The following is a 20,873-nucleotide window of genomic DNA, read 5'->3' as shown; positions in this document are numbered from 1 at the left end:
GATACCTTACTAAAATGTTTCAAGTTGATAAACTCAGACTTTACAGATGTGTACACTGAATCCCAAATTTCAGTAAAGTCTGTTGGAGATTTATTATTATTATTAATCATTTCTGCTAATGGCACCGAGGATTCCTCAAAAGCGCCCAGGCACTGTAGCTTACAAGCCTGAAGAAACCTGTAGAGAGGAGACAGTGAGAAGCAGTTGTAGTTTTAGAGGTGGGAGGGAACCCCCATTGGAATATTCTGGCTTAAACCCACAGAATCAGGTAGGGACTGAAAACTCAATCCACATGTGGACCGAGCCGGGATTCGAACCCGGGCCGCAGAGGTGAAGAGTGAGGGAAGAACCCCTACGCCAACCTGGCTCCCCGTAAAAGGGCAGTTTTCTCCAGCCCCCCAAAAACTGGAACACATAACAGCAAGGCATGTAAAGGTACTACCCGCTTGACCTAGAAACACACCCCTCATAGGCCAGGAAGAGACAGGGTTGTGGGAAGTTGTCCAATCAGGCTCACAATGCACCCAGCACACTTTCTTGTGGGCACATGCCTAGCGTCAGAGCAGAGACCAGACACTCCGGCACAAACTGGTACCCTACACCAAGTGCATGTAAACCTGTGCGCACGTGTGGTGAGTTCTCTCCAAGGGGTGTCTTGCTGTGTGGAAACGCACCTTCTCTCGTCCCACACAAAACAGACAATCCAGTTGCCCATTACTTGTATGAAACATTTAGTTCCGCTGTCTTCCTTGTATCCAGAATCCATGGTCTACAGTTCAGTTTGTATTGCTTTTCATTGATGCTTGAACATCACACCCAAAACGTGTTGTCCTTCTCTGCTCTTTTTTGCTCAGGTGGAGGCCAGCATTCAGTCGGGCGTGTCGGTGGGCATGAAAGTGGAGGTACAGAACAAGCCGAGCGCCTTCGTGCCTTACAAGTCCTACTGGGTGGCCAGCGTGGTCACGGCCTGCGGCAGCCTGCTCCTGCTGCGCTACGGCGGCTACAGCAATGACCGCTCCAGGGACTTCTGGGTGGACATGGCCACAGGGGAGCTCCATCCCATCGGCTGGTGTGCAAGGAACGGCCGTAGTCTCCGACCACCTGACGGTACGGTAAAAGATCCCTTGTACTAACAGTGCTCTTAATTGTCCACATTTTTGTCTAGTTTGTTCTTGCGAAGAAAGTGCTTATCAATTCCACTTTTGACCCTACTAGTAGGGTTTCTGTAGTCTTAGCAGTGCATATGCACTTGTGACAGACTCTGTGATACATATTAGAGCAAAAGTCAAAGCATGGTTGTACAGCGTTTTTTGTCATGTGCGAAAAAAAAATTTGATGTTGATCTAGGGGCGGGCAGCAAAGTTATGACTCAATCCGTTATTAGTCGGGTCCCAAGTCAGTTCACAAGAAACAGGACGCGTTAGTATTTAAAAAGGACTTGCCTTTGACACAGTTTGTTTGAATAGCTTGTAGCTTCGAGCAAGACTTTGTGAATTGTGATTGGCTTGTGACTGACCTGTGATTGACTAGTGATTGGCTGTCGATCGGACTTGCATTATCTTCATGGCAACTCGAATTGGCCGCCGAGCAACTTCAAAGGGTATCAGCTTTAAAGTTTTCCACAACCTGATTTTGTAACCTTTTTTAATCCCTTTTGTGGTCTGTCCTTTTTCAGAATTGCTCAATAAAGGCTCAAGAAACTGGGAGGAATTTCTGGTAACTTACCTGACTGGGGCCAAGAGCATTCCTGAGTATGTACTTTATATCAGAAAGGTGAGTTTCTAACTGAAATATTAGGAATATGCAAAGGGTACCAAATATCCCGAGTCATTCTGCAAGTTCTGTTTGACGTGTATCAGACTTTTAAGGCAATTTACATTTCCTTTACTTTTTATGTACTTTATATCAGAAAGGTGAGTTTCTAACTGAAATATTAGGAATATGCAAAGGGTACCAAATATCCCGAGTCATTCTGCAAGTTCTGTTTGACGTGTATCAGACTTTTAAGGCAATTTACATTTCCTTTAAAGAAAAGGGATTTTTAAAGAATGGGACTGGCCTCTCTTTTGAGTATGTATGTTTTGTAAATCTTAGCTTTGAATAGGAAGTATACAGTTTAATGTAGGAATTTTTTAAGTTTGTTACCATTCTTTAAAAATCAAATTGCCAATAGAATAAATAAGTGAAATAAGGAAACGGTTTAATTCTTGTATTTTAAGATAAAGGCCGAGTGTGTTCCTAAAATGAAAGGAACAGATAATAAGACTGACATTCCTGGATGAACACTTCCAGAAAGTCTGAATATTCAAGGAAACATTTTAAGGGTCTCATCAAGTATAGAGATCAGGGTGTCAGACCAGTGTCCATGGCCTTAGTGGCACAGTGCAACTTTTCGTTCTGGAGTTACAGGAATTTTTGTCTCGGGGGGTGTTCTGTTTTAATAGGTGTCCAGCCCGACCCCGGTGGACCGCATCAAGAAGGGCATGCGTGTGGAGGTCCAGGACGAGCTGAACCCCCGCCATGCCTGGATCGCTGTCATCAAAGAGACCTATGGCGGCCGGCTCAGGCTGCGCTACGCCGGCATTGAGGACAATGCTGACGACTTCTGGCTCTTCTACCTGCATTGGCGGGTGCATCCCATTGGCTGGGCCAAAGAGAAGCTGGTCTTCATGAAGCCCCCTGCAGGTAAGACGATCAAGCGAAAGAGTATAGCCAATGGCAGACCAGACCTTGCCAAACCTGACCAGACCAGACTGAGCCAAATCTTACCTAGCCAGACTAGACCTTACCAGACCAGACTAAACCTTACCAGACCAGACTAGACCTGACCTGACCAGACCTCACCAGACCAGACTTGACCAGACCAGACCTGACCAGACTGAACCTGACCAGACCAGACCGGGCCAGACCTAGCCAGACCAGACCTTGCCAAACCTGACCAGACCAGACCTCGCCAAATCTTACCTAGCCAGACCAGACCAAGCTAGACCTGACCAGACCAGACCAGACCAGACTAGACCTGACCTGACCAGACCAGACCTCACCAGATCAGACTTGACCAGACCAGACCTGACCAGACCGAACCTGACCAGACCAGACCGGGCCAGACCTAGCCAGACCAGACCTGAACAGACCAGACCTTGCCAAACCTGACCAGACCAGACCTAGCCAAATCTTACCTAGCCAGACCAGACCAAGCTAGACCAGACCTGACCAGACCAGACCAGACTAGACTAGACCTGACCTGACCAGACCTCACCAGACCAGACCTCACCAGATCAGACTTGACCAGACCAGACCAGACCTGACCAGACCGAACCTGACCAGACCAGACCTAGCCAGACCAGACCTAGCCAGACTTGACCTGCCTTTGATTTTAATGTAAACCTTAAAACCATTTGTATGAACTGTACTACTAGAAATAACGGAGAAACATTTATCATGGAATTTTTTTATGATCTTACTGAATGTTTACAGTGTTGAGAAAGAGAATACCCAACAATACCGAGGCAGCCTGGAACACCACCTACCAGTATGCCCTCTCAGCAGCCCTGAAAGAAGCTGCGTTTCCTAAAGAGTTCTTCAAGGTAACATTGGAAATGACAGCTGCAAAATTAGAGAATTTCCTTCCAAGTTGCTGGATTGACATGTGGCAGTTTTAAGCTAAGTTTGCGGCCGTTTTCGTCTTAGAACTTGCACAGCAATTTTCCTTTGCAGTCGTTCTCAGAGGCAAAGTGCATGTACAAACCCATGCATTCAAATCGTTGTGTCTATTGGCTTTTAGTATGTTTATGAGTGCGGTGTTAGATCCATGTGCATACAGTTAGCTTTGCCAAAAACAAGTCACATTTTCCCCAAGGGGGAATTTTTTTTTTTTTGGCCTACTGCGCATCTGACATTGGGTGTCAAACCACACTAATACTGCCGTGATCGTCGAGTTTTCCTTGATTCAGAGAAAAAAAAATGACCGTGGCACTTGTCCAGATGTTTTGTCATGTGTCAGATACAAATTTTATAAGTTGTTTGTTAAGTTTCGGAAAGATCAGTGGAAGCTTTGCCCGTCATTGTGAATTCCAGGACCAGCCAAAGATCCGCTGTCATCGCTTCAGGAAGGGGATGAAGCTAGAAGCCGTCAACCCCAAGGTGCCCTCCCAGATCTGCCCAGCCACCGTCTCAGAGTGGCTGAACGACAAGTCCTTCCTGGTGAGCATCGACAGCCTGACTGATGAAAGGAACAAGACCACCTTCATGTGCAATGCCGACTCAGGCGGGATCTTCCCTGTCAGCTGGTGCGAGAAGCACGGCTATGCGCTCACACCCCCAAAAGGTACTGCTGTCACCACATTAATAATAACAGATATTTGTAGAATGCGACTATCTCTAAGTATTGATGTTCAAGGCTCTGTATTATTGCTCTTCCTGTGCAGAAGGTCAAAGGGCATTGTCATTCAGTCTGAAACCATGTCACAGGCTATTCAAATGAACTCTGATAGACGCATTTCGTTGCCGTTGTTCACCCTGCTCGTCATGACTGGCCTGTGAAAGGACTTGTGACCGGACTCCCGGAGGAACTTTTGATGGACTTGAATACAACACTGCCATCAATATTCCTCCCCCCCCCAAAAAAAGTTCCAATTCGACTCTTGGGGGAGAGTACAGCTCCATGATGCCATCTCAGGGGCAAACAGATAATCAAACACAGTAACCCTCTCTGTCCTGACAGGTACCGTTTTATCCACCTGTATGGAAAGAGGCAACCCAGGGCACAGTCACTGTCCAGGGTTACCATACATGCCCCTGTTGGATTGACCTCTGACCTTTTGATCAGGAGTTAAACAACGTAACCTGGGTTCCTTGGGCATATATCCCTCTAACAGGTGGTAGAAAGAGTGTCTCAGCCCAGTTTAATGTCATGGCCGCGCCCAGCACCCCCGCAGTTTTCTTGCTTCCAAATGAAAATCAGTCACTCATAATCGCACCCTGAGTGCACAAACAAGTGAATGCATACTTCATGTCAGCTTATCAGATATTGCTAGGGTGACGGAGTTCCGTCTCCCATCTACAGACTGAGTCGGACATTTATCGAAATGATGGGACCATTCTCCTTGGTAATTCTTCCCGGCTAAAAATGTCAGTGCCTTTTCTTAACCTCACCCTCTCAACGAAAATCTCTAAATGACTTTGTGGATTCCTTTTTATTCCAAAATACATCAAAACATGACGATCGTAGCACTGTGGTTCATCAACGTTTATTTCGCCAACCTTTATTTGAAGTGTAAAATTGTCAAAGATGGGCAGGTCATATTTCAAGAACTGTTCCCACAAAGCAAAGCCGTTCCAGTTTTATGAGAAGTTTTTCTGTATTTGTTTTCATTCAGGTTACGAGGAGCCCCACTTTCAGTGGAATTCATACCTGAAACAGTGCGACACAAAACCGGCTCCCAAAGAGCTGTTTAGAATCGTAAGTCTCATGAGAATAATCAAACTTCAGCTTGCACGTAAATCTCAGCACTGTTTGGATATGTTCTCTCCTTTGGCCGGAGCACTGTTGTCATTGAAGATTATTTGCTCTGGCTTTGCAGTGTATTGCTTGGGACCAGTTTTGCTAACATCAAAGCCTCCGTGAAATGGCCATTGTCAATTTAAGAATCTAAAAATCAGTATCTTTTTTGTGCTTGTTTACACAACACAACATGTACATTCATAAATGTATGTAACTTGAAGTTTCATTTGAAATCACATTCTTCCTTCTGTTGAGCCAGTAATCATTATCAGGCTCAAGTTCAGAAAGAAAAGAAGGAAGTTGGAAAACTTTGTCTGAGAATATGACTCAAATTCTATTGGCAGTATTCCCGAGATCACGAGTTCCGCCCCTTCATGAAGCTGGAGGCGGTCAACCCATTCTGTCCCTCAGAGATATGCGTGGCTACCATCACCAAGGTGGTCAACCGCCACATGTGGGTCCACTTTGACAACAGCAAGCTGCCCAATCTGGTGGTGGACTCGGAGTCCTACGACATCTTCCCCGTGGGCTGGTGCGACAGCAACGGATACGTCCTCAAGGCACCCAAGAAACTCATCGGTGAGAGATTAGGCTCGGTGGAACCGAAACATTCAAGTTAGATATAGGTTGAGTATAAGGTAAACGTGATACCGTTACCTGTAGCATTGTGTAGTGTACTTATAAGACCAAGTGAAAGACACATAGCAAATGTGTGGATAGTGCATCCTAATTTTCGACTGAATGTGCACAAACTGGTCACATTTTCACTCAGACACCTGGGCCCAGTTTTAAGGTTCTGCTCAGAATAAAGGGCTGCTTAGCAAATTTTAGACAAAATAAAGCCGGGATTCAGTTGTTGAGAATATGCATCGTTGTGAATTTTTGGCTGGTAACCTATATTATCTATGCTTAGCAAGTTTTCAGTGCTTAGCAGCGCCATAAAAAACCCCAAATCATTAGGTACCCATTGGAAATGACATCACCATGTTCTCTTGTAGAAATTGTTTCTCCTTTCTTACTGCAGAAAAAGCTGTGCACTGATGTTTGAATAAAATGGACTTAACCAACTCAATGCCCCAATGAAGAAATTCTTACACATTTTTGTCGGTCACTTTTTACAGCTCGGAAGGCCAAAAAGGTGGCCATCGTGTGGCCTGAAAAACACAGGTGAGTTGCAAGATGTGTCTTTTTTTCTTCCTATTCTAAGCCTCTGCCTTCCTTGTTCGCTGTCTGCCATGTTGGACCCACAGTTTGTTTAGTTATTCCAGAATACCACATGCCACATCATGCCACAAATTTTCGTTACAGAATAAAAAGCTAGATTTTACAGGCTATGGTTATTGTCGGAAAAAAATTGGCCAACGAACAATTTTAAAGTCTATTTTGTAGTTTTGTTTGCCAGAAACTATTAAATGGCAAAAACAGTATATACATATTGTTGGTTTCAAACTGTTCCCCGTTTCCATTTTGCAAGGTAAATAAGTTCGCCAAGCTACTTAATAACTCTGTAAATTTGGGCCATGAGAGTGTCCCACAGTGACAGCAAAATGGGCCCTTTTAAATACGAGCTATTCACCATAGTGCGCCTCCAAGAGTTTGCAACGCATTGGCCAATTACAACTCGCAAAATTTGTCGACCCTCTCCAAACTCACATTGGGTTGACAAATTTCGCGTGTTGTGATTGGCCAACGCGTTGCGAACTCTTGGAGGTGCACTATTGTGAAACGCCCTTATTTCTGGCAGTCAACAGATGGAGCTCCTTCCTAACAGAAACATTTCACCGTTAACGCAGTATTTTTATCCATCATTTTACCACTGAAGTCCTCAGCCGTCGATTTCACCCATGAGTCCTGGCAGAGACTTGTACCAGAAGATCCGGGAGATGAGTAGGGATGAAGACTCAGCGGAAGGTAACTTACAGTGGCTTACAAAAAGAAATAAACAAACAGCTAACTAACAAACAAAGAGATATCAGAAATGTTCCCATTCTATGCTGGTTGCATTGCATACTCCCAGTGCTGGACGGTTGCCATTGAGAAGAAAAGTTCACAGTGGAACACCGAGTTAACCTTTAGACATTTCCTCTAAATTTTCTGTTGGTTTCTTGAGGCTTCTGTATCGCCAGCAGCTTTTCTTAGTTTATTCCTTTTATGTCCAGAGTGGCCAGGAGTGGCCAGAACTGAAATGACCGTGGTGGTCACAGAAGGCCAGGTTTTTCAACCTTCCATGTTTAGCAACATGTGAATATTTGGAGTCAAAATCTGGCTGATTATTCCCGGCCAAAACTACCCACAGACAACAGTGATGTTTTGTCATTACTTTTCAGAACATATTTTTGTTATGCATGTTTTGTTCGCAGTGCATTATTTAAAGTTATTCTTATAAATACAGTACTTTTTACCATATTTTCCACTTTGGAAGGATACAGTTCTGAAACAATAAATTGTTGGGAAATGCTTGTTGATTTCATCAGTTGATGTATTTATTCAGAATAATCGGGGTGACACACTCCACGACCCTTCCCATTGACCCCTGACCCCTCACAGGTCACGACAGTGACTGGACCGGCAAGGTCTTCTTCAACCACAAGTGCTTCTCGGGCCCCTACCTGAGCAAAGGCCGCATCGCCGAGCTGCCCAAGGCCGTGGGGCCAGGCATCGTGGTGCTGGTGCTTCGCGAGGTGCTGTCGCTGCTCATCAACGCCGCCTACAAGCCGCCGCGGGTGCTGAAGGAGTTGGAGATCGAGAGCGAGGAGACGGCAGGCATGAACGGCCACCTGCAAGTCATGAAGGCCAAGTGAGTGTCTCGGAACTGGTCTTGGTGACATCACATAAAGATGTATCTCTTTTGCATGTTAGAATGTGGTGGTTTTTTTGCGAAGAATAGTTGGATGTGAGTGCACACTGATATCCCCCCCCCAGTCTAGCTTCAGTTTTCTTATCTTTTAAGCCCAACAAGCCTCAGGATTTCTACATCATCCACCAAGGGATAATTAAACAGCCTCTACTCCTGAGTCCAGCACTCACTCAGAAGAAAATTTGAGCGTATGATTCTAAATTGCTTGCTCGAGGCTTGTCCAAAATACTTTTTGGACATTTTGGCAAAGATAGATCTCGGTGGTGCTTCAACACAGCTTCTACTTCTATATTTGGCTGATAACCTGTTTATGCTAAGCAGGTGTTATATATGCTTAGCAAGTTTTCGGTGCTAAGCAGCGCCATGACAGATCTTTTGGCAAAGACAGATCCCTGCTGTGCTTCAACAAAACTTCCACACTTTGTCCTAATGGACAGTTATAGATCTTACAGTCAGAGAGGTGTGGTTTTTCTTAGAGGAAGGCAGGGCAGATTGTAAGATGACAGAGAGTGTGCAGTGCTAAAATGTTTTTGAAATATTGTGGGACTTCTTTCTCTCGTTGGCCCACCAGGTACAAGGGCAAAAGTTATCGCTCCCTGGTGGAGATCTGCAAGTCCTCTGTTGAGATGACCGAGTACCTGCGAACAACCTGCATCAAGTTGGAGTGTTGTCCCAACCTGGTGTCTCTCAGGTGTGTCAAAGATGACGAGGAGTGTCCCGACAACTGCACCAACCTGACCAAGACCAAATACAGTAAGTGTGTGTGTGTCTGTGAAGGGTGGGGTACCACGCTGCCTCTCTCATTCCCAGACTACTGATGTGCTGAGTGCTGTACCGAAAATCAGCTTTAACTTTTGGTAAACAACAGTGAAAACACTTTGTCTTGTTTGTTGATGTTTGACACCCACTATGGGTTTTGAGCTGGACCAAGAGAGGGCGCTGTTTCCTTAGCAACGGAGGCTCCACATCACTGGTGCACAAATGACTAGGCAATGCAAGCATTCCTCTTTGAATGCTTCTTTAATACTAAACCTTTCGAAAGACTTGAAGGTCATTCTCCGGACATTGCATCCTGATTAAGGCAAAGACCTGTTCAAGAATCTTGCACAATGCATACACTTGAAACCAACAACATTTTTCCACCCACACATTGTCCAGTTTCACCACTTTACCAAACTGAGTAATTCATCCAAACTAAGGGCTCAGTGGGATTTTTCTAAAAACTTGGTGAGATCTAAGCAAAACCACCCAAACTGTGGCCTTGAGACTCATTTTGTCGGATCCAGTCACATTCTTCCTTCTACTTTGCCTCACAGCTTACCAGTACGGCAAGAAGAGGAAATTCCACCACATCGGTCGGCCGCCGGGCCGCAAGAACCCGATGAAGTCACTGCTGCCCCCAGTGCGCAAGGGGAACAAGCGGCGCAAGAAGCGCAGGCCCTTCGTCCACCGCAAGAGGCACAGCCTGTCCCAGGAAGACGGGGGACAAGACGGGAATGGTGGAGAGGAGTTGGAGGACGAGGAGGAGACGGAAGATGGGGGGAGACAGGAGATGGGCAGAGGGGGCGGAGGATTAGCAGCCATCAAGAAGAACACCACATCACAGACAGTGGCGCATGCGTTGCTCCAGTCCGCCAAGAGAAAGAAGGTCAGTTTTGGGATGCAAAGGCAAATATGGTTTTCTGATTTGGCATTGCTTTCTTGTTTTAGCAGTTAACTCACTTTGACCACCTCTGTGAGGTCAGAGGTTGAGCATGGGAGGTTTTCTAATCTTTGTTGCAGAATTGTACGTGTGCCGCAGACGTAGTGGCAGTGAGAACTCTCAAAATGTTCCAGAAATTTCATCCATTCCGCGCAAATAAATGAAGCAAATTACTCAGAGGATGTCCAGCAGTCTTCTCGTTGAAACCCCAACCCAGCTGAACACAACAAGATCCAACAGGTGGAAGTATCGGTTGGATCCTGTTGGATTGAGCAGTAGATGTGAATGGCATATTCTTGTTGGATCTTGTTGAACTCAGCTGGGTTTTCAAAAATGCTGGAATGACTCTGCTGTTAAATTGAGCAGTATCAGAACAGTTTCAAGTGTTGAACCTGGTTGGATTGAGTAGTACTCATACTTTTTAAGTTCTTGGATTTTGTTGGATTAAGCATAGTGCTTAAAGCATGCTTGGAGCAGGGTTAGGGTTAAGACTATCACAAGGCTCCACAATCCCCTCAGAAAAGCAACACAAGATCTCCAGTCTGAATTCAAGGCAAAGACTATTGAAATGAGTGGTAACAAAAGCACTCCTGTGTCATTGTGCTCTCTGGTGCTTGTGACTGGTCTTGTGAATGGGTCTGTGTTTAGGTGTTATGATGAGGGTTCCCAGGGTCATGGAAAATCCTGAAAAAAAGGCAGTCCTGGGAGAGATCCTAGGAAAGTAAATGGAAATGAAGGCCATGGAGGGGTTATTTTTGATGGGCCCTTTTTGATGTGATAATGGTATAATATAAAAAAATGAATTTGGAGGTTATCCTTGTCGGCAATCCATGTCTGGCCGTGGCTGTCTTCCAGAACAAAGTACCAAACAACTTTTTTTATGAAGAATGGCATTAGATGTCACGGACGTTGTCCTAGTTTAGCCCTGGAAAAGCTCCAGGATTTTTTTCAGACTTTTGTGGGAACTGTTTATTGATGATCTCGACTCCAGCCCCTTAATTTCACCGAGCCGATTGTCAGGGATGAACCTCTGTCCTTTTTACACACACCTTCCGTTGTCATCACTCAGATCCATCCAGTGCCTCCAAGGCTGATCCTGCCCCACAGAGAACGAGGCACCAAGCTCAAGACATTCGCTGCAATACTGACCTCCAACCGATCACACAAGAAAGTGGAGAAGGAGAAGTCATCAGTCGAAAACTCCACCGCCGACCACACCAAGGGGAAGACAAAAGTAAGGCTTTTTCCAGTCATCCCCTGTGTGCTGTACGTTTGCACTATTTGCCTTTTGAACTCTCTTGAGACCTTTCACAATTCCCACGGAGGTTTGCAAAGATTTTACCACCTTTATGGAGGTAGAGCTGTTACTTAACCATGCGGCTTCATCTACTTTCATCTTGAAAGATGAGGTACAGAAATCGTGTTTGTTTTCCTTTAGGCTCCCAAAAAATACTTGGTCTCTGGTCAGTTTTGTTTGTATAGGGGGGATGGGGTTGGCTTTTTAAGACTGGCAACGGACACGGAAATGAGTGGCATATTTAATCAAAGAGCAAAGGCTTGTAGTAGCACATCACTCGTCATTCCGCCATTGTTGTTGATCAACTGGCTGCAACATTGTAACCTACCCATGGTCTACTGTTTGTGTTCGACATTAACATTAAACAGTCGTAACGGATCTATCACCGGCTGAGTTCGGGCAGCTTGTTCTGGTATGTTCATGAACAGCTCGATTTGTTGTTTGTGGCTCGGCCGCTCAAACGCCGGAAATGTAAAACCAGTTAACGCTGGTAGTACTACAAGAAAAATGGCAGCGTCCGTTACGTTCTTCGAGGGTAAATGCTTGAGTAACTGGGCTGAATTCTTTTCTATTTCAAAAGGAACATTCATTTCTGTGTTGTGGAAAATATTGCCCATTGTCTCCGGCTTTGTAAGCCATCTAGCTATTTCTTACGGTTGTTAAAAAATCAAAATCTCACGAGTTTTTCCGTGTGTTCCTGTAAAACCCTGACGAGGAGGTGGTGTGTGATCCTGTTCCGAGAACAGTGTTCTTGAGTCGTGTTCCTGCCGTTCGAGCGCGAGAACAAGAAACCCATGTCAAGTCCCTTCCTACTTATGGACTTGTGGCTGGAAATCAGTCTACTCGTGAACATTCAGGCAGTGCAGAAATAGAGGGCGCTGTTTTGAAAATTTTGAGAAAAAATGGCAAAAACTACTGACGCGCATGTTCAAAATCGATGCACGCTGACCAGAGACCGACTATTTTTTTTTTTTGGCCTTACAGGAAGGACATTTTGAGGCTCAGGAAGTTTCCTAGCAAAAGTGCTAAGGGTTTTAGAGCAAGTTAAGGTGGATCGAAAACCACTTTTTTTTTTTTTGAGAGGGGACCCATTTTCTATGGGAATTCAGACATTTTTTCAAGTAAGGTTCGAAGTTTGTGCTAGCATTATAAGTCACTCACGATAAAGCTTCATGTTCCGAAGATGTCATAGCGCTCTCATGTGTCCACACATTCCAAAACAGAGAACGACGACTGTAGTGCTGTTACTTATTGACTCTAATAGGGAGGTTTATTTGGTTAGGCATAGAATTACATGTTGATTGGTTGAAGTTTAAAAATACCCACTGAACCGGTGCTGCAAGGCCAGTGATTTTAATGTCTGACTTGCAGCATCTATACCGTTAAAACCCGTCAGTCAGGTGCTTTTTTTTACATAGTTATCAACATGTGTAATTTATTCTGAAAGTTTTGTGAAGCAAAAATGACGAATCAGCAAACAGAGATTAATAGTTCATATTCACATTTGGCATTATGTCAGTCTTTTAACCACATCACGCTGGGGGCATTTATGAATGTTGATGATGTTGGGACGGGATAATTTCCATTTCTCTCTGTTTTCAAAATTATTTAAAATTCACATCTTCATTTACTGGACACTTACACCCACACGAAGGACTGTCTGGTTCCTACTCTAATCTGATACACAACATCTATTGACGCTGGAGTATTCCAGCCAGGCCTGCTGCCTTGTAAAAAGAGCCCAGATTGTGCGGTGTTACGTAATTTTTTTTTGTTCACGAAACTGGCACAGTGCACTGCTGACCTCTTTTCAATAGGGGCCAGAGGTGGTGGTGGAGCACTTTTGTCCCTGGTAGTAATCCCCTCCACTGAATGCCCCAAACCGTGGTATTCTGTTTCAAAACAAGGCTGGAATATCTCCACTATTGAGAGTGAAAAAATGTTGCTAATTCCCTTTTGTTACGAGTACGTTTTTTTGTTACAAGGCGCAGTTCCCTTTGTACGATTTTGGAGACCCCGGCTACGCGTATAAAGAATACGTGCCCAAAACCGGAATCCCCAGCGGCAAGTGGTTAATGTGTTCTGGTCTAGTAATCTTTATGATTTACTGACCCTACAGTTCGGTTGTTTCCATGAAATTTGACTTTTGATTATGCCCACATACATATATTTATGCATCCTTACTTCACCTTCATTTGGTTTGTCCAAGAGTTTTATCCAAAAGTTGATTTTAGTTAAAATTCAGTACAGTTGATATCATTATTTCAGCATTTGACTTAGTTAAAAATTAACTTCTCTCTACAATGCAAGTTCAGTTGATGTACAGAAGTTTAGGGGTGAGATCTGTCAAGATTTTCCCGATTTCAGGATTTTTCCATCAGGTGTTCAGGATTTTTGAAACAACTGGAAAAATTGTGATATCGCCATTGAGGTGTTTTTGTTGACAAAAGTTGTTACAGAGCCCCCCAAAATGGCAGTTTTACGAGGCGCTAGTAGATATAGGCAAACACCAATTTATTTATACCATAGACCCTCTGCTGCTGTAGCGCCCTCTGGTGTCTATTTTGGGGATGTTTCCTTTTCCTCCGGTATCACCCCTGGAAGTCGTCTTGCACACTCACACACGTACTGGTTACCGGGTTATGGAGAATGCACATGTCAGAAAAACATCATGGGAACCAATTTTTGCCCCCACAATATGGCTTTGACTCTCCTAACAAAAGAAAGTGTCCTCTTAAGGTGTACCTAGCCACACATTGCCATCAAGTAAAGTTAGTGCAGTAACCTTTGAGGTTATTTATATGCAGTCACATAGCCAAGATTAGAGGTTCCTTTTTATATCTAAACTGAATTCATCAGTGTCAAATATCCATAAGCGTTTACTAGAAATTGTTTGTTCTAAATTTTGCCGAAAAGAATACATAATTTGTGAATGACTTCTCCCTGCTGATATTTTCATTCAGAAGACCATATTTGGGTGGGATTTTATTTCCATTCAGTTTTGAAAAAAGATACCTTGTGAATGACTTCTTTTTTCTCTTTATTTCATTCACTTTAAAGGGGTAGAATTTCCAGAATGCTTTTATTTAGCTGAACAGGCAAACCTTTGTATTCACTTCAAAACAGTGCAGAATCCGTTGAAGTATAGAACGTGATTCACTGTATAACTGAAAGCAAAACCAAAGCTTTCAAGGGAAAAATACGGAATTGAAACCTTGGCACACGTAAAATAGAGTGCATGCATTTTGACTGGAAATTCAAAGATACTCCCCAGTATGTACATCCGCTCCATCTCAGCGATCTCTTTCCTGCCTATTATCGCTTCCCACAGCATCCATGACACTCATCAATAGGCTGACCTACATGGGAGGGGGTGATGGCGGGGGGGGGATATCCCACCTTTCCAAGTGAATCCCACCTCTGGATGCAATCTTGTACAAACTATCAGATGACAGATTCTATCTCAGTTGGGAGATAACTGGAGACTTAAACAACAAGTCAGCTTCAGCATGTTATTTTGAACTCGGTGTTTTCCAGTCTTGACATTTTGCTTTGGCGTCATGTATCGAAAGCGGGCAGATTAGACGGAGCTGAACTGGCTAGGATATGTTTGTTTGAAGCAAGATGGCTAAGTACAATGGTGTTTGTGTTGAGGCTGGATAACTGCAAAAGCCGTGCAGGTTATGCAAATAGAAACTAAAGCAAGCGGCATATCGAGCTGTTGATGGAGTGTCGGACTTGATACTGACGTGTCAATAGAAAATCTTTAGAACTCCCAATCATGAAAAAAAAATAAGTTTGAAAAAACCTAAAGGTCATCTCACCCAAAACTAACTGAAAACATAATATTTACAAAGCGCAATACATATGCAAAACAACTGTATCATTTTCAGAATTTTCATTTTGTGAATGTGCGTTGATCTCCACTTTATTTAAGGGAGAAGACAGATGGTGAAAATTGAAGGTTTAATTTTCTGTTCACTCTGGAGTGCACTTGATGTAATGTCATTGTTAATATTTCACAAATATTTGTCAGAAACATTTCCAAGAAAAGGGGAAAAAAATCCAACAGCAGGCCATGCCCAGATTAACACAGGGTTGAACAAAGGGTTTTCGTGTGTTTTTGGCACCAGAGTCACTTGCTTGAACATGCAAATAAGAGATAACAACATCATCTTCCTTCAGATAAATAAACAGTGCTCAGAGAGAAATTGTGCATTTGGCAGGGGGGATTAAACACCACTTGAAGTTCCATTTTGGCATCCCAATGAGTCACGGGATAAACCTGCTGTCCGCTTTGGCATATTGTCAGGACATGTTTTTCTGTGGCCATCATTTGCAGAATGGAAAGAAGTTTATATGTATGTGATTTGAATTGTACATTGGTGCATTAAATCATGTTTCACAGAATTTCTTGCAACCTTTCTTTGCATTCAATTGAACTTTCTGGATTATAGATTCAATTGCTCATCCCACAATACATGTAATTGTATTGTCCATTTGAATTTGTTTACCTGTGCAGGCCTTTTTGACAGACAACAAGGCAGATGATCGGCTGCAACTTGCTTCCAACCCACTCAAATGGACCACCAGCGAGGTGGTCAAATTCATCAACAAAACTGATTGCGCACCGCTTGCCAGGATCTTTGAAGAACAGGTGAGAAGCAGTTATATGATGCCACTTAAACCGATGGAATTGATGGAAAATTGAATTGCGGTGTATATTGAACGGGTTATCATTACTATTCCAATTCTCCAATTTCAGTATGATTTTACTGGGGGTCAGGGGCACGGGCGTGTATAATAAAATCTGGACTCGCAATGCCCTTAATCAGCTTATAGAGTCATTGAATCCACTCGCGGCCATTTTACCGAGCCGAATACAAAGCTTTCCTGGCAGTGCCGGCCTTTGTTCTTCCCATGCTTTTGTATTCAGCTCAGTAAAATGGCCGCTGGTTGGGCTCTTGTTCATACAAAGGCGTTGCAAGTCCAGGTTTTTTATATACGTCTGTCCGTGGTCGGGGGCATTTATAAGAAGATAAAGTTGATTATGAACAACAATACGTAAGCCCGTCATATGTGGAAAACCCAAGGTGACTCGAGCTTTACGTGTCACTGTCTCCAGAGGCTTCAATTATATTCAACACTTGTGTTCCAGCACTCGTCTTCAGCATTAGCGTATCATGATGTTTCCTGTTTTTAAGTGAAATTGCAGAGAGGTAAAAAAAAAATTGGGATGAGAAAAAGTTTCGTAGTGCTATTCCTAGCTAATTCTGCTCAAATGTGAACCTATCAATAAGTATGCAGAAACCAATGATGAGATTGGTGTGCTGCCGAGTTGCATCGTATGATGACATACACACATCAGATTAATGATTGTCTCTGTGTCCACACGGCAGTATTTAATTGGTTAGTTGCAAACACACCCCGCTTGCGACATCGGTACCCTAAATGTACTGTGCTATCTTGTCTAAACATTTCAAGCCCGAGGGTTTTCTTTGCTCTACGTCTGTCAATTAGTATTTTTCATTTCTACTGTGCCCCCTTGTAACCGGCTTTGACAAACCAGCAAAAGTGATAACATCACGCGAGGAATGTAGTCCTGAAACGGCAGATGGCCACCTGACAAGAAGTCAGTTATATGTGCTGGTCTGTGACTGTACAGGCTATTCTGTACTATGTCCAGACCAGCAGAATTAGATCTGAAGGCTTATTATAATGGAGGTGGTATTACATTGTCTAATCTTTTGAGTACAGCAGCTGGAATTTTATTTGCGTGGAAGATATGGATCCAATTTGTATTTTTTAACCTTGGAATATTTCGATAATATCTTTATGCCGGAACGAGTGTGGAGTGATATGTGATTAGGTTTTCAAAATGGATAGGAATGATGTTGCATTGTATACACACACTGAAGAAATAGTTGGGCTTGAAAGCCAGTTGGTAAAGAGTGACTTTTATATTTCTTGTCATGTAAGTATACAGCAGTAGGCCAGAGAGCAACCTTTTCTCGTAACTGGTCTCAAAGAGGAAATCTAAGGGCTCAAAATTTGAACATGAAAACTTGTCAACTTAACAGTGTCTTCTCTGATCTACATCATAGCAACAGCACCCCCACTTGTTCAGAAAAGCTTGGATAATCTGTAACGTGTAAAAGGCACAGTTTTTGTTACACTTAACTCCAAATGGATTTCAAACAATTACCATCCATTGATGAATGGTATAAAGACAACAAAATGTGAGACTAAGAAAAATTCACACCGTGGACCCTTTGAAAAAGTATTTGAGGGCAGATTCCACCCCCAGCTAATTTTGGGGTTTAGGGTCCCAAGAAAGAATGCCTACTTAGCTCTCATTAACATTTGTGAAACATTCTGATAAAGTCTACATTTACACTTAACTATTTATACCCCTGATGCCACTTGGATGAATCCGACTGACTTGCCAACCCAATCAGGAAACACGAGGGGAAGTGCGTAATTAGAGAGGACTTATCTGTGGCCTTCCTCAGTGAAATGGAAATCAGGAAATTCATGATCACGACAGATTTGCCTCTAACCCCCTTTCTAACTCCAGCGTTCATTGGGATTCACTCCCGCGATTATTGGGGTTTTTTTTTTCCTCTCGCCAAACAGGAAATTGATGGCCAGGCCCTGCTACTTCTCACTCTGCCCACTGTGCAGGAATGCATGGACCTCAAGTTGGGCCCCGCCATTAAGCTGTGCCACCACATCGAGAGGGTCAAGATCGCTTTCTACGACCAGTTTGCCAAGTGACATGAACCTGCGAGCTTGCCAGGCCAGTTTTGGAAATCGAGGCTTTTAAGGGGGTTCCCCAAAACTTAGCTGCATTTCCCCGCTCTCAACTTTAGGCCTTGAGTTCATGAATTTCCGTCCTCGAGCTAAGACCCCATCTCTGTCGTGACAGAACTGTTTGGAATGTCTACTATGCTTTCATTTGGTTCCAACAGTGGACTTTTGAAAATACTGCCGGGAGCCGTGGGTAATGATCATATTAACGATGAGGATTTTATTTAAGTTACCAGAGGATGCAAGGCACCTGCTATCATCCCTGCTCACCACACCAGCAACAATCCTCTGTACACTCCTTGCAGGGAAGTGAGTATACAGGTTGATACTGTCATTTCAGGAGCACAGGGCTATAGAATCAGGCACAACCATCTCTGTCCTCACTGGTTTGCATTTATACTCCTGGATGGAGAGGGGCAAGTGGGAGTGACTTGCCCGAGGTTGCAACATGTTACCAGCAGCTGGAATCGAACCCTGGACCCTACGTTTGTGGGTCACAGGCTCTAACCACTAGGCCACACGCCTCACCATGAGGCCCAATTTGAAGCCAGGGCATTTAGATGAAGCCCAGATTTGATTTTTAAAAAAAGTCTCTAAACCAACCCCCATTGTCCCTCACCCAACTCTAACTTTCCTGCCTCTTTTTTTTAACCTGGTGCTAAATCAAAATAACATTTGCCCCTCCCAACTTTCTCCAGCCCTTACCTTCAAACCCCCCCACCCCCCAAAAAATCACCATGTTTAACTCCTTACTACTCTTTCTTGGTACATGGATAAAAGCAGAGTACCTAGTAGTTGCTGTTGAAGCTCATCATATCCTGAGTGCACTGAACCTCACTGTTATACATCCACAAAATATCCTCCCTGTTGTGTGCACATTATTGACAAGAAAACTCCCTTCTTCAAGTAGGGAATAAAGATCTGTTCTTTCCCGCAAAGAAAAGGTAAATAGAACTTGTAAGTAGTGCCATAACAATCAACACATCAGAACTAGTCCGTAGGCAGTTGTGTAGTATGACAGGTGTATGGCAGGTGTACGTCGTTCATTAGGAGTACAGAATCACAATGTTGGGTGGGATCATTGTCATATCTGGTGCTGCTGGGTGTACAGGTAGCCAGTGCTCCGGGGGGATTTGGTGTTATGTAATTTTTCTAAGTGGGTGCTGAGGGGATGTTGTAAGTCGTCTGGTTAAGCCTGTGTAAGAGCTATAGAAACATGTACCTTGACTTAACCTGGCATTTTGGAAAAGTGACATACATTGTGTTTAAAAAACTCCACCTTTAAGGAAATGTGAACGTGTGTAGGATGAAATCCTGTCAGATGTTTTAATTCTGAATGAGCTGAGGAGAATTTTGAATATTCTGTTTGCTTCAGTAAATGTTGTAGTTATTTGTGTCACTCTCCAAGAAAGAAAAGGGGGCTCTTTGGTAACATTGTTGTATTTTTGACAAGTTCAGTGCAAATTTGCATTCATTTGTCGGTGCTTTGAAATATTTTTAATGAAGCAGATCAGCCACTTCTGCAAGAAATATGTGAAAGAAATCATAAGCAGTAGTTACCTTAGAAACCAAACTGAAACAGTGGCTCCTTCACACCATTGGATAGTTTTGGCAATAGTTGTTGCAAAAGACGAAAGCACTGCAGCTTTAATACGGTCCTTGATAAGTCTTATATCAGTTGCTTGTCCCATGTTGCTTTGACAGCTTCGACTTCTATTTCAAGTACTTTTCTCATGCCACAGGGAACAATTTTTAGAAGTTTGCTGCATTCTGTGACATAAACACATCAGTTGGTTAGTTTCTTTCTTCGTTCTCGCAAAGAAAATTGTAAAACAAGCTTTCCATAAAAAATTTTCAAATCATTCTTACATGTCACATTCGTTGTCAGACTTTTATTGAAAGATTGCCATACATAAAATACTTGGCTCACATTACACACCAGTATGCATAATTGATATTGCACAATGTGCGCAGATCTCATAATAGTATTGTTTATTTTGAACTTATTTACTCACCTGTAACATAGAACTATATTGTTTTGATATAATAAATGTACAAATTCTGGGTTTTTTCAATGGTTGGAAATATTTTCCGTATATGAAAATGTTCCAGACTAAGTGGGAATAAATAACGATTTGCCCTGAGTTAGCATATTTTTACAGTTGTGTAAAAAAGGGCAAAATGGTGATTGTAAAGACATTGAAATGAATAAACTGTGGAAATTGCTACATGTGTGCCCCGACGTTTATACATGTGTCTGTGTTCATGCGGGTTAATCATGATCTCGATAAAAAATTGAAAAAGGGAAAAAACATCTGCCAGTGGTTGAAAGTTTTAATATAAGTTTAAAAAAATGAAATGACACGTGCACCTGCACTATGTCCACACTTCAGAGACTTTCAATATTGCGTAAAGACGGGCGCTATCGAGGGGGAAGTAGAAAGTTTGTTAATTGCAACTTGTTCCTGACATTTCTGTCGAATTGAAAAGCACACCGAACTAAGCTTGTTGCAAGTCTGCGGCTTCTATGGTTTGTTTACAAGATCCCTTACAGCTATGGAAGTTACTTAGAAAAAAATTCGACCCCCACGAGCATTTTCCTTGTTATGGTTTCGACCTGTGACGCACGCATTCTCCCACTCAACTCTGAGTATACTTTACTCTGATTGGTTAGCTATTAATGGACCTGACATCATTATTGTCA

The 20,873-nt window shown here is 43.2% G+C and overlaps 1 protein-coding gene across 2 annotated transcripts in view; it reads left to right on the top strand.

The window, feature by feature from the left end:
- The window catches only part of LOC110986917 (scm-like with four MBT domains protein 1), a 32,749-nt gene extending 12,352 nt beyond the window's left edge, over positions 1-20,397 (top strand). For both annotated transcript variants that reach the window (XM_022249235.2, XM_087135443.1), the window contains exons 7-21: positions 855-1,107; positions 1,676-1,773; positions 2,445-2,685; positions 3,478-3,587; positions 4,078-4,327; positions 5,379-5,461; positions 5,848-6,082; positions 6,625-6,670; positions 7,326-7,414; positions 8,051-8,300; positions 8,932-9,113; positions 9,677-10,008; positions 11,132-11,296; positions 15,882-16,016; positions 17,996-20,397. In XM_022249235.2, coding sequence (XP_022104927.2) covers positions 855-1,107; positions 1,676-1,773; positions 2,445-2,685; positions 3,478-3,587; positions 4,078-4,327; positions 5,379-5,461; positions 5,848-6,082; positions 6,625-6,670; positions 7,326-7,414; positions 8,051-8,300; positions 8,932-9,113; positions 9,677-10,008; positions 11,132-11,296; positions 15,882-16,016; positions 17,996-18,136 — 2,610 coding nt within the window. In that variant the 3' untranslated portion in view covers positions 18,137-20,397. The remainder of the gene's footprint in view (positions 1-854; positions 1,108-1,675; positions 1,774-2,444; positions 2,686-3,477; positions 3,588-4,077; positions 4,328-5,378; positions 5,462-5,847; positions 6,083-6,624; positions 6,671-7,325; positions 7,415-8,050; positions 8,301-8,931; positions 9,114-9,676; positions 10,009-11,131; positions 11,297-15,881; positions 16,017-17,995) is intronic.
- The last annotated feature ends 476 nt before the right edge of the window (positions 20,398-20,873 follow it).

This window comes from Acanthaster planci, linkage group LG04 (assembly GCF_054643075.1).
Source record: "Acanthaster planci isolate LZ-2023a linkage group LG04, COTS_SCS, whole genome shotgun sequence".
NCBI lineage: Eukaryota > Metazoa > Echinodermata > Asteroidea > Valvatida > Acanthasteridae > Acanthaster > Acanthaster planci.
This window is presented reverse-complemented; position numbering and strand designations above follow the sequence as displayed.